The sequence below is a fragment of the Gadus morhua genome, chromosome 16, assembly GCF_902167405.1.
Source record: "Gadus morhua chromosome 16, gadMor3.0, whole genome shotgun sequence".
NCBI lineage: Eukaryota > Metazoa > Chordata > Actinopteri > Gadiformes > Gadidae > Gadus > Gadus morhua.
Genome location: NC_044063.1, coordinates 3,499,464 through 3,512,314, shown reverse-complemented (window position 1 = coordinate 3,512,314; position 12,851 = coordinate 3,499,464). Strand labels below are relative to the sequence as shown.

At 43.2% G+C, this 12,851-nt stretch overlaps 1 protein-coding gene across 1 annotated transcript in view; it reads right to left on the bottom strand.

Annotated features, from left to right (window-relative positions):
• Positions 1-2,036: 2,036 nt before the first annotated feature.
• LOC115560654 (uncharacterized) overlaps positions 2,037-12,851 on the bottom strand; it is a 198,380-nt gene continuing 187,565 nt past the window's right edge. Inside the window, exons 63-76 of the mRNA XM_030380068.1 lie at positions 8,455-8,490; positions 7,558-7,632; positions 7,362-7,394; positions 6,684-6,755; positions 6,543-6,584; positions 6,269-6,318; positions 6,105-6,157; positions 5,696-5,922; positions 5,016-5,272; positions 4,493-4,618; positions 4,189-4,330; positions 4,043-4,108; positions 3,899-3,934; positions 2,037-3,129 (exon numbers count right to left, since the gene is read on the bottom strand). Of these exons, the coding sequence (XP_030235928.1) occupies positions 2,837-3,129; positions 3,899-3,934; positions 4,043-4,108; positions 4,189-4,330; positions 4,493-4,618; positions 5,016-5,272; positions 5,696-5,922; positions 6,105-6,157; positions 6,269-6,318; positions 6,543-6,584; positions 6,684-6,755; positions 7,362-7,394; positions 7,558-7,632; positions 8,455-8,490 (1,508 nt within the window). The 3' untranslated portion in view covers positions 2,037-2,836. The remainder of the gene's footprint in view (positions 3,130-3,898; positions 3,935-4,042; positions 4,109-4,188; positions 4,331-4,492; positions 4,619-5,015; positions 5,273-5,695; positions 5,923-6,104; positions 6,158-6,268; positions 6,319-6,542; positions 6,585-6,683; positions 6,756-7,361; positions 7,395-7,557; positions 7,633-8,454; positions 8,491-12,851) is intronic.

Here is a 12,851-nt window from a genome sequence, read left to right as displayed (position 1 = left end):
AACAAAGGAAGTCAACTGTTCAATTTCAGTAATTTGCTGAGTAAAAATATGTTAAAATGTACATAACATGACCATTAAGTAGAAGCAAAATACAAATGTATTCATGTTAACAATCATTTATTGGAGTATAACGTTTCCTAAACGCAAACGCTCAATGATCAAATACAGGGAATGCTGTGTAGTGCATGACAAAACCTACACACACACACACACACACACACACACACACACACACACACACACACACACACACACACACACACACACACACACACACACACACACACACACACACACACACACACACACACACACACACACACAAGCCGCAGCGCTCCTGTTGCCCACGGTGCACTTGTTTGAAGAGAATGACGCCTCAGATTCTGGTAAGAGTTATCGTTCTCCTGGGTATTTTCTCACGCTACATAGGATGTAGCGAGGATTGTGCCAGACCAAGCTGGGATAAACTTGGCTAAACCAGGCTATAGGCTAAACTGGGAGCGACTAAAATAGGCTGGACTAGGCTAGCCTAGAAAGCGTGTAGTTACCTAGCTAGCCCAGTGAGACTGGGCTAGCTAGGTAGCTCAGTGTAACATCCTCTCTTGAGGGTGCATCTGTCTTGTTTTTGTGGTTTGCTTCGTAGGACTCCTTTCTGTGATGATCCTTTCTGTGACAAATTCTAGAGGATTTGAAATTCAAGAAGAAACCAAGTGTAAAACCAAGACGTAGGTTATTACCTTTCAAGAAGAAGTGGCAAACATCAGGGGGTGGCAGGTGGCTCTCCGCGAGGTCGCGGTGGTACCGGACCCAGGCGGAGGTTCTGGCCGGAAGCCCCTCGATGAACCTCTCGAGGACTACCTGCTCGACCACCCCCTCTGGCGTGTTCCGGTCCGGGACCAGCCACCTCCTTGCTTGGTCCCGCAGCTGCTGGGCGGAGGCGGAGGGTCAGGCCCCCTCTGCGAACGTCAACGCCCGGAACCGGCGTCGATGTTCCTCGGGATGTAGGCCAAGCCGTTCCCGGATGGCCCTGGCGACGGTGTCGCAGTCCCGTTGGGCCCCGGCCGGCAGACTGTGGGCCGCGAGCTGGGCCTCCCACGTCAGGGGAGGCAGGAGACGGTGAGCCCACTCCTGGCCAGGCCGCCTGGAGACCTCGGCCACTCCCTGAAAGGTCTCCAGGAAGGCCTCAGCGTCGTCTGCCTCCCACGTCTTCGGGACATGGATGTGGGGCACGGCACCTGCCCCTCTGGGTTCGTCGCCGCGCCCTCCAGAGGCGAGGAGCTCACGGAGAGTAGCCCGATCGGCCGCCAAGGCCTGGGCTAGCTCAGGGTTTTCACCGTAATATAAGTCTGACCCAGGAATGTTCAGACCGCTGTTCGGGGCAAAATAAGATGGTCAAACATACTTTCTTACATTAATTAGGTTTTCTAAGGTTTCTGTGTATACGCAGCATTCAGTCCGGAGGAGTTGTGCTGTGAGTTATGCTGACAGGTTATCATTAGTTTACTTAATCATTGCAACAACCTACCCAGCGACTGGTTGCAAATGTTGTCAAGAGGAACCACACAATGGCCTGGATGCCTAACCTGTCATGTAGTATTCTTAGGCTCTCACGGTGTTCTTGTGATCCCACTGAAGGTATGAACTCTCCCAGCAAAGAAGCAACAATAGTTTTCATCCGCTAGTGCTAACCAGACTGTATAAGGTCCTGATCCGGTCTGTTTCATACAGTCTACGACCTCGCCATGGCCCGCTGGCATACGTCTCGCCCTGACATCTTGGGGACTTTGTCGCACCAAGGGTTGTGTCTGCATGGTGCAGACCGGTGTTCAGTGGGTCTAGGAGGACATTGACCTTTCTGGTGCTGGGGATGTACCCTACATGGTTCTGATTTTCATAACCAGGAAATACTTTCACTCTGCCTCCATGCGTCATTTTTGTTGTTCTATTTTTAAACTTACAAAATAATCAAATAAAAGGGAAGGTAGGGGCACCACAGTTTGACTCAATGTTACAGTGACGCAAGTTAAAAGACTGACACGGGTAAAACAGTGTCAGGTTTATTTATTATCGCAGCCTACCCTGAAGTGAGAAAATAACATTTATATTTAGCAGACGCTTTCACCCATAGCGACTTGCAACCATTTTTATAAACACACTGATGGCAGTGTCCAGTCATTTTTCACTTTAGCTTTGCAATCAAGTTTTGTCCAATGTGTACCAATCTGGATGCGGTCATAGCATACACCTGCAGATGGCGCCATGCATGTAAAACGAAGTGAGTAACTTGTTGTGACCCACAGAAGACAATTCACATTTTGTTACCAAAAAACACAAATAATGTTTACCTTTCCTTTGTAAAAGGATATCCAAACAAACTTTCAGAACAGATCACGATGCACAAATCCATACAGTTTACTTTTGTAACTTAAAATCCACACTCTGTTTCACATCAGGTTACCACATGTGAACTCGTCTGTATCCATTTGTGGATCTCGTCAAGTTTTGTCCAACCGCAGCCGATCTGCAAATCTGGCTGCATATAGCATTCACCTGAACATTTAAAAGTATAAAAAAAACTTTAGCTGCCTCTTGGGGAAACTGTAAACATTTCCATGATCAGTTCCGAGACCATAATAAAGTTAGGCTACTTAAAAATTATCTTTCAAAATTCCTATCTATACCTGGATATAGGAGGTACAGCTTAGTACACATGTACTAGCAACGGAAGGAAGACATATTCTAAACATATCAACAATATGTCAGCTGAATAAATGTAATGTCTTGTCAAAACAAAGTGGGCAGTCGCAATTTCTTTAAAAATACATTAATAGGCTATTTACAACTCAGCCACAGCAGCAGAAGGAGATGAGAACAGACCCAGGGTGGAGCATAAGTGCTTGTCCCTCTCCTTCATACTATCAATCATTTTCTGACTTGCTTCCTCCCCTTTACCGATCACCATATCGGCCAGACAACGTGCTCGGTCTGCTTTGCTCCTCCACTCCTCCATCAAAGAGTCCTTTTCCTCAAGACTGACCACTTCACGTTCATAAAGGTCATCCAGGAGACCTTTGAGAACTTGGATTGTAACTCTCTGCACAAATTTTGAACGGATCCTCAAAATCTCCTCTGGAAGAAAAATCAAAAGGCAATATGAAATGACGGCGTGCAAACACGCTATTTGATTAATTCAACTCTTCGTAATTGGGGTAAAGATGAAACCCTTTGTCGCACCAGCTAGGTCCCTCTCAACATAAAAGTCAACAAACGACCCAGATAGTTTGTTTAAATCTTGTTTCCAATTTAGATCAATAAAACATCCAAAAAACATGCCTATAATACAGCAGGCCAGGTAAGTTCAAAGGTAAACAGTTTGTCCCTTGTGCATCAAGATCACCACAGCTCGCCTTCCGTATTTTATAGTAACGCAGCTTTGCGCCAATTCCATATACTTTAGTTTTTCCTCACACACTTCCTTAAGGCTAACAGCATTCTTTATAGGTTAGAATATTTTCTTTACATTTCTGTGACGTGTGTTTCATTCGTGCAGATAAACCATCATCATCATTTTAGTGTTGAGAATAATCCCAACACTAATCGAATCTATCACTTTAATATGTAGATGAGCTTTGGTCCAAACGCAATACAGAGACCTACAAAAGAGTTTGGAGGAACCCTCTCGGGACTTGCTGGTATCTTTACAATTTTCGGCTTCCTTAATTGCAGGCTGTACGCAAACATTAAACCAATATCATTTTGGCTACATGGGAAAATTATATCCTCGTTTCAACTTAACAAAACATTGATTCCTGGTCAACATCAGTAGCTTTTATAAATATGAATGTTTTGGATCAATCCACCACAACGTTTAATAGTTTAAACACCTTCCATGGCTCACCTGACTGACTGCTCTTTCGTCCTTGGCTCTGCTCTCCTGAAGAGAAGGGGGATGTTGTGGCTGATTAAACGTGCCTAATAATCCTACTATCCGATTGGAACACCAACAATGATCCAAAGAACACAGCATCAAAGAAAAGTGTACCTCTCCCTCTGTTGTTGGCCACCTGGTTCATCTTCAGAAGAGAACTTTTCTTGCCTTTGCAATCCTCTAGAATTTGCCATAGAAAGGATCATCAGAGTCTCACGATGCAAACCACAAAAACAATACAAATTGTGTCCATCGGTTACCTTCTCGGATGGTAGCAGACCACAAAGGTTCATCACAGTCTGACTCCATGAGAGACAATTTGAAAGGAGGACGCTCAAGCGCGCTGAAGCGTACTACAAAAAAACCTTTAGACGCCAACACTGCAGTGGTGAATTTCTGATTCTACACACACACACACACACACACACACACACACACACACACACACACACACACACAGCGTTAATTATTTTTCAATACACTTACTCTTAGAACTGCACAAAACATTTTTCAACACAACATTAGGCACAGGCACATGAGGATAAATGGGGGCACAACACATACCTTGTGTTCAATTTGCCCTTCTGGCTCGCTTGTGAGGTGGTAGACCTTCTCTTCCAGATTACAGCCCTGTGTTAGATCAATCTCGATCCATTCCTTACCAGTTTTTAGCAGCTGTTCTTCAACAGCCTGCAGATACAGTACCAGGATGTACAGGAACCAATGGAAGAGAGGAAGAGGAAGAGGGGGGTATTAATATGGGAGACGTGAGTTATTGATAGAAGATCACAGACCCAGAAAGACAGATGGACTCGAGAGAGGATGTTAAATGGAGTAATCTAGCCTAGCCTACTGCAGTCTAGCCTAGCCCAGTCCAGTTTAGCACTTTCTAGGCTAGCCTAGTCCAGCCTATTCTTAGTCAATCCCTTAATTTAGTCCAGTTGTGCCCAGCTTGGTCTATCACAATTTAGCTCATTTTAGCAATGCCAAGTTTACTGTAGTCTGTCCGTCTATCCATGCATCTGTTTATCAACACACAGGGACTCTCGTCCTATTACTGACTCGTTGGTCCATTTTCTTTCGTCACCTTGATCCCAGATTCGTTGTTCAAGGACAAAAACACGCGTAAGATGTGGTCCTTTCGGCATTTTCTCGTCAGCTCCTTGTAAACCAGCACAGCCCCGTCGTGCTTCACCGGAAGACTGCTGGGAATGATGGGACCCACTCGACAAGGCGAGGACACGGGCCATTTAACATGGCTCGCCGTGAAGTCCACCGTCGACTCAATGCTGTCATGGCTGCCCTTTACGAGCAGAACACTGAAGATCAGCTCATGCTCAGGTCCTGTGGAGACGTTAACATAGCATAACATTATTCTCGCCTGTTGGGAAATGATAACAGCCAGTATGTACTTAAGTCTAGAGAAAACATGTGAAGTAAATCAATAAATATTATATTATAAGTTGATCGAGCGATTCTTTTTTTCTTCTTTTGCATTTAAAAAAAGGCAGGGATCATGTAAAATGTGAAAACAAGAGGAATCGTAAACTTGTGTCAGAAAGAACTTCATAGTTCCATGTTAATTAATAATATTAAATTCAGAAAAATATTTTGGGGGAATAAAGAATAATGACCCAAATCTCGAGTATCAAGGGTATATATGAGCCCAATTTGAAACCTATAAATAACCAAAATGGTTGGTACAACCAAACACTGCCAAAGCTGCCATGTACACAGAGATTCTTCACAGTCAGAGTGTGTTCTTACCAGAAAGGCACAGAGAGTGTGGGAAATGGATAAACTTGAGCACAGATGAATCGTTGTTGACCACATCCACTTTCCAAATCGAGCCAGCAGGCCTCCAGGAGTCATGGAGGAACTTAGCGAATTCTATCCAGGACAGGACCGAGTAGCGGACCACAGCCTGCTCCGACACTTCAAACACCAGACCTGTAGCCGAACACTCATAGGTCCCTTTGCCTTTCAGCGGTAGCCTAACACACACACACACACACACACACACACACACACACACACACACACACACACACACACACACACACACACACACACACACACACACACACACACACACACACACACACACACACACGAGTTGGGACGAAATTATTCTGATAACACCATGGGACTGATGTCAGGACCGAATGTCACTCACTTGAAGCGCCGCTTTGAAATCTCCGTTGGGGTGACCTTCACATACTCAGGGCTCTGTAAAAAATCAGAAGCAAACAACAATAAAGAGCAACACAACTTAATATCTTAACTTTAAGGCCATTTATGTAAATGTAATGGAAAGAAATGTATTTGGTTGAAATTCACCTGATGAGCTGCTTTGCATTTTTCATGTTGTGACTTGACGTGCATCTCTTCTGTCAGGATAAATAATTACTGTCAGTAACAAAACTGACAGCATGTCCAGAGTAATGTGTACATTAAGCCCTCCAATAACAGTTGGCCTCATGATACACTGGCAGGCAGCATTCCTGGTTCAGTGAACCTGGATATATTTCTTTAACCCCCAGTGAAATACTTCTGTTGTCAGATCACCTCGTCATTGAGACTCAAAGCTCAATGGAAGAGTGACACTGCTCACCTTCATCCTCTTCATCATCTTCATCAATCTCAGCACTGGCGTCTGGCAAAAAGACAAAACAAGAAGAGAGCCAGAAGGAGGCATGGAGAAGCCTGGAGGTATGTAGCAAGAGTGAAGAACCAGAAGAACCACGACTCTTACCAGAATCAGAACAGTCCTCTTCACACCTGTCCACAACGGACATGCTTGCTATGTCTTCTGTGAGACTCGTCCCTGTGAAAGGGGGATCAATCAAACTCGGAAATGTCTAAAAGCACCTCCTCAACCAATCATGGGGAGTTTAGTTGAAAGCTCAAATTGTGGCTTATTTCAAAATACAAACATAACTTAGCTACTGCTTTCCATTTTTTATGATAAATCTGCAACAGCACATAATTATTGTTTAGTTGATAGTTTCAGGGAGTCACTGTTTGTTACTCGGCAGTGATTGGTTTTGTATTGATTTTTAGCCTATGCAAAAGGGTTTTGGGGAACCCTCTGCTGGTATCTTTACACTTTTCGGCTTCCATTAGTTTAATTTTTTTCATTGCAGGCTGTACGCAAACATTAAACCAATATAATTTTCTCTATATGGGAAAATTATAATCCTTGTTTCAATTTAACAATACAATGATACTGGCCAACATCAGTAGCTTTTTTTGATAAGAATGTTTTTGCTCGATCCAACACAATAACAGTTGGCCTCATGATACACTGGCAGGCAGCATCCCTGGTTCAGTGAACCTGGATATATTTCTTTAACCCCCAGTGAAATACTTCTGTTCTCAGATCACCTCGTCATTGAGACTCAAAGCTCAATGGAAGAATGACACTGCTCACCTTCAACCTCTTCATCAATCTCAGCACTGGCGTCTGGCAAAAAGAAAAAACAAGAAGAGAGAAGAATTGACTGATTGATTGATTAATACTTTAATAATCCCAGGGGGAAATTACTTGGAGATGGATAAGATTGAGGTTTTGAGAAGCCAGGAGGTATGTAGAGTAGCAGAAGAACCAGAAGAACCACGACTCTTACCGGAATCAGAACAGTCCTCCTCTTCATGCCTGTCCGTCAAAAACATGCTTGCTATGTCTTCTGTGAGACTCGTTCCTGTGAAAGGGGGATCAATCAAACTCTGAAATGCCTGAAAGCACCTCCTCAACCAATCATGGAGAGTTTAGTTGAAAGCTCAACTTATGGCTTATTTCACAATACAAACATACCTGAGCTACAGCTTTCCATTTTTGGTAGTAAATATGCAACAGCACATGATTAGTGTTTAGTTGATAGTTTCAGGGAGTCACTGATTGTTACTCGGCAGTGATTGGTTTTGCATTGTTTTTTAGTCTATGCAAAAGGGTTTTGGGGAACCTTCTCATGACTTGCTGGTATCTTTACACTTTTTGGCTTCCATTTGTTTTATCTTTTTAATTGCAAGCTGTACGCAAACATTAAACCAATATCATTTTCTCTATATGGGAAAATTATAATCCTTCTTTCAACTTAACAATACATTGATTACTGGTCAACATCAGTAGCTTTTATTAATATGTATTGTGGCCACCCGGCCCGGGCCAATTAAGGAGATGCAGAGCACCTGAGGAACAGGTGGAGAACCAGGGCTTCAACAGCCTGCTTCTCCACTCATTCAGGGCTCTCCCAGCCCTGGAGCTCCTGTACGGAGAGACCGGTCCTCGTGGGTGACGGGATTCCTCCCACGGGGGACAGGACCGTCGGTTCCTCCCAGGTTTTTTCGTTGTGTTATTTTCAGAATGTTTGTTTGATTTTGGATCAAACGTCCTTTTTTGCTTTTGCCCAGCAAAGTGTCCTGTTTCAGGAGATGGTGGTTCCCTCACCGTGCCGGGTTACCACAGTATGTTTTAGCTCGATCCAACACAACATTTAATAGTTTAAACATCTTCCATGGCCCACCTGAGTGACTGCTCTTTCGTCCTTGGCTCTGCTCTCCTGAAGAGAAGGGGGAGGTTATGATTGATTAAACTTGCCCGGTTATCCTACTATCCGATTGGAACACGAAAAACCGACAGCATGTCCAGTGCAAGAGTAATGTGTACATTAAGCCCTCCAATAACAGTTGGCCTCATGATACACTGGCAGGCAGCATTCCTGGTTCAGTGAACCTGGATATATTTCTTTAACCCCCAGTGAAATATTTCTGTTGTCAGATCCCCTCGTCATTGAGACTCAAAGCTCAATGGAAAAGTGACATTGCTCACCTTCATCCTCTTCATCCGCTTCATCAATCTCAGCACTGGCGTCTGGCAAAAAGGCATTGAGAAGCCTGGAGGTATGTAGCATGAGTGAAGAACAAGAAGAACCACGACTCTTACCAGAATCAGAACAGTCCTCCTCCTCACACCTGTCCACCACGGGCATGCTTGCTGTGTCTTCGGTGAGACTCGTCCCTGTGAAAGGGGGATCAATCAAACTTTGAAATGTGTGAAAGCACCTCCTCAACCAATCATGCAGAGTTTAGTGGAAACCTCAACTTATGGCTTTCCATTTGTTACAGTAGATCCATTCGTGTTTAGTTAATAGTTTCGGGGCGCACGTTTTGTTACTCAGCAGTGATTGGTTTTGTATTCAGTGCCTAAATGAAAGGATAACAGTAGCAACCCTGACACACACACACACACACACACACACACACACACACACACACACACACACACACACACACACACACACACACACACATACACACACACACACACACACACACACACACACACACACGAAACATACTACTCATAAGGTTGGTTTCTGATTTTTGGAGGAAAGTGATCCGGAACGATTGCCAACGTTTCTCACTTAGAAACAAACATCAACTTCAAGACGGTCAAGATAATCAATACATGTTATATACGTTTTCTAATTTTAAAATTAACAAACATTATTTTGGTTAAAATATATAACATTTCATTATAACATTTGCCTTTTTTCCAATCACTTATTCCTTTTCAAAAGACAATTGAAACTCAATTAAACTGGGGACCGGATCGGCATAATCTCCAGCTACGATGAATGTTCAACGTAAATAATAATAGATTGATAATTGGAATACAATGGAAAACGTTAAACTTCATAACGTACTATTGCATTCACAACACAAGGTGTGTAATGGGACCGGATTGACCGGCTGCTCGGTCTGGATGCGGGCCGAGGTCGGACTCTGAGAGGTCCTGACTAGAGATGTCCGATATTATCGGCCCACCGATATTATCGGCCCGATATTAGCATAAAAATGTAATATCGGTCAATATCGGTATCGGATTTTTTTTGCCTTAAAACCGATTTTTTTTTTATTTTTTTTTTTTTTTTATAGCTCAAATAAATGTTTTCAAAATTGTGCAGTACAGTGCACATTGTAATTGACTCATATTTGTGCATTTATTCAATTAAGGTTATTGAGTTTTAGTTAAAGAAACATACTGCTATGTTGCACATAGTTGTTCAGGTACAATGTTTTATCATTTGTGAAGTCAAGTTTGCCCTATTTGTTGTGGGCATTGTCAAGATTATCTCAGGGAGAGTGTAATCCAAACTGTTGTCTGAGACCATTAAAAAAATAAAAATAAACATGGCACTTTTCCCTTAAATTAAGTTGAAGTATTTTTCTTATTTTGCACAGACAATGTTAACATTTGGAAAGCCTTGTTACATTCAAGAATGCATCCAGTGGGGCATCACAATAACATTAAGCATGTTGTGTTAATTCCACAACAGGAGATATGTAATGTTACCTAAATTAGGTTTGAGGAAAAATAAATAACCCAAATATCGACATCGGTATCGGCTGATATCGGAATCGGAAATTTAGAGTTGGACAATATCGCATATCGGATATCGGCAAAAAAGCCAATATCGGACATCCCTAGTCCTGACCGATGGTCACTATCGAGGTAACGCTGCCAACATCACCTTAGAGGAATACTTTGAAGCCTCACTGGCAGCAGCGGCACACGGCACAGAAACAGACATTACCCTAACCCCAAGTATCATTACAACGACACCACCTGCAGATCTAATGCTGGTGGCAGCGCACCTACTACACCAAACACACTTCTTTACATTACATCACATTTACTTAGCTGACGCTTTTGTCCAAAGCAAACGACAGTACGTTCATTGAACTAATAAGATACAAACCAAATAGTAAAGGAAAAAGTGATTACATACAATTGATCAAATAAGCAAACTGCTTTAGGTGCTACACATAGAATCAAGTGATGGAGAAAGTAATTTTTATTTGTGTATATTTATATATCTTTGTGTAAATATTACCAGGTAAGGCTGATTTCATGGCACTTTACAACCATGTAACCAAACTCATCCGACACAAAGCTCAACAAAAGTCCACTCATCAGCCAGAGTTTCATAGATCAATGCTCATGCATGAAAGACGTTCACTGTTTGTGGGTGAAGTACGTTACCTTTCAATAACCGACGAGTCTCGTCAGGTAGGTCCTTCATGTCTTCTAGACCTCTCAGTAGGTCCTGTGCTGTGAGCTTTCCTGGGCTTCGGCGCTTCCACAGCCGCAACATGTTCCGTCTACGCATGTACTCATCTTTGTTGTCTTTCTTGATCTCGTCCAGATCTCTCTTCTTCAGCCCCAGGTGGAGGGCTGCCTGCTCCCACTTCCGTCCCAGAGATTTTGCAACATTCTGGAGCAGCTTACCAGACAGATCCCGACCTGCGGAGAGGGTTTTATTGTCTCCTAAAAAAGACACACAAAACCCAATCAGGCAGGTCAAGTTCCACCTTCTGATGATGTACCACTCAACATTTTTTTTTATATTACCTATTTAGAAATGGGTGTGAGGGGTTAAGGTGAGGGTTACCAAACTATAAAAGCTATCCTGTCACAGTAGCATCAACACCAATGAGCCAAGGAACACAGCAGCACTCAGTAAAGCACTTACCTCTCGTTTTTTCCTTTGGCTTTGCTACCGTCTTGTCGTCCCCAAGTGCTAGGATATGAAAAGGGATCGTCAGTCTTACAATTTTTCGTCATCACCATCAGAGGGCCACATGAACACGCACTTCCACTAATCGGATATGAGAGAAGCAACCAAATAATTCTAAATAACAAAAAAGAAAATTGGATAGATGTCTGCATGTTTATTGAACCAACGACATTAAGTAAAGGTATGGTTTTCATGATCGATTTTTCTTTTAATTTCTGCCCTGCTCATCACCATGGTTCTGTCTTTATTCCTCGCCGTTGAGGAAGGCCCAGGGCCCCGAGATCGTTTGCAAAGGAATCGTCCTCTATCGGTGAACAGCATAACTACAATGACTGATTCAGTTGCGGTTAAAAAAATTTAAAAAAATTTAAAAAAATGAAAAGCCGCCAGTTGTCCATCCCTGATCTTGAGGGTTATGCAGGTAGACGTATTACTCCTAAAACTAAGAGCCTTCAACTCACCCAGCGTCCCGTCACTAGCCGGCTTTTTGAGGTGCAGAGACGAGGACAGCTCACCAGGACGGCTCCCCGGTCCGCTACTGCATGACGGCTTCTTAACAGGTTTAGATCGAAGTCCTGAAAGACACATCAAACGAAATGGTAATGTTTTTTTACTTCCAAAAAATACTCTCAACATCTGATGGCCACTGATAATTTTGCCACAAAGTCTGTTCAAATTACCACAACTGAATAAGTTATGTATGTCCCGAGAGAGAGAGAGAGAGAGAGAGAGAGAGAGAGAGAGAGAGAGAGAGAGAGAGAGAGAGAGAGAGAGAGAGAGAGAGAGAGAGAGAGAGAGAGAGAGAGAGAGAGAGAGAGAATTAAATTACTTATTCGTCTTTTATGCACTCATTTTACAGCAATTTGTGTATGCACACCTGAAGCACACCTGCAGACCAACAGGTTCATATAAGAGCACCTGATTATCGTCACAATGATGCAATTCAGCCTCCCCGGGTAGGACAATCCCGCAGTTATTGATCTCATTTCCATCCTGACAACCCGTGACAGTATTTATCGTAGGCCTATGCTATGGCTTTGGTCCAAAGACGATACATTGAAAAGCTAGGTCTACGACCACCAGAAATGGAAACCAACCGAGTCCTATAAATAATGACAGTGGCTATTCGTACGGCGACCGAGCTTGTCACGTGACCGCACTTGACCTATCAGTCTGCTCGGCGCTAACCGTAACCGGGCCGACCGTAATTATAGTAAATAATTATAGTAATAACCCAAACCCTAACCCTTACCTTAACCCTAACCCTTACCCTAACCATAACCTGCCGTGAAAATAGACTAATGCTGTATTTTTACGGCGCGCCGTACGAATAGCCACTG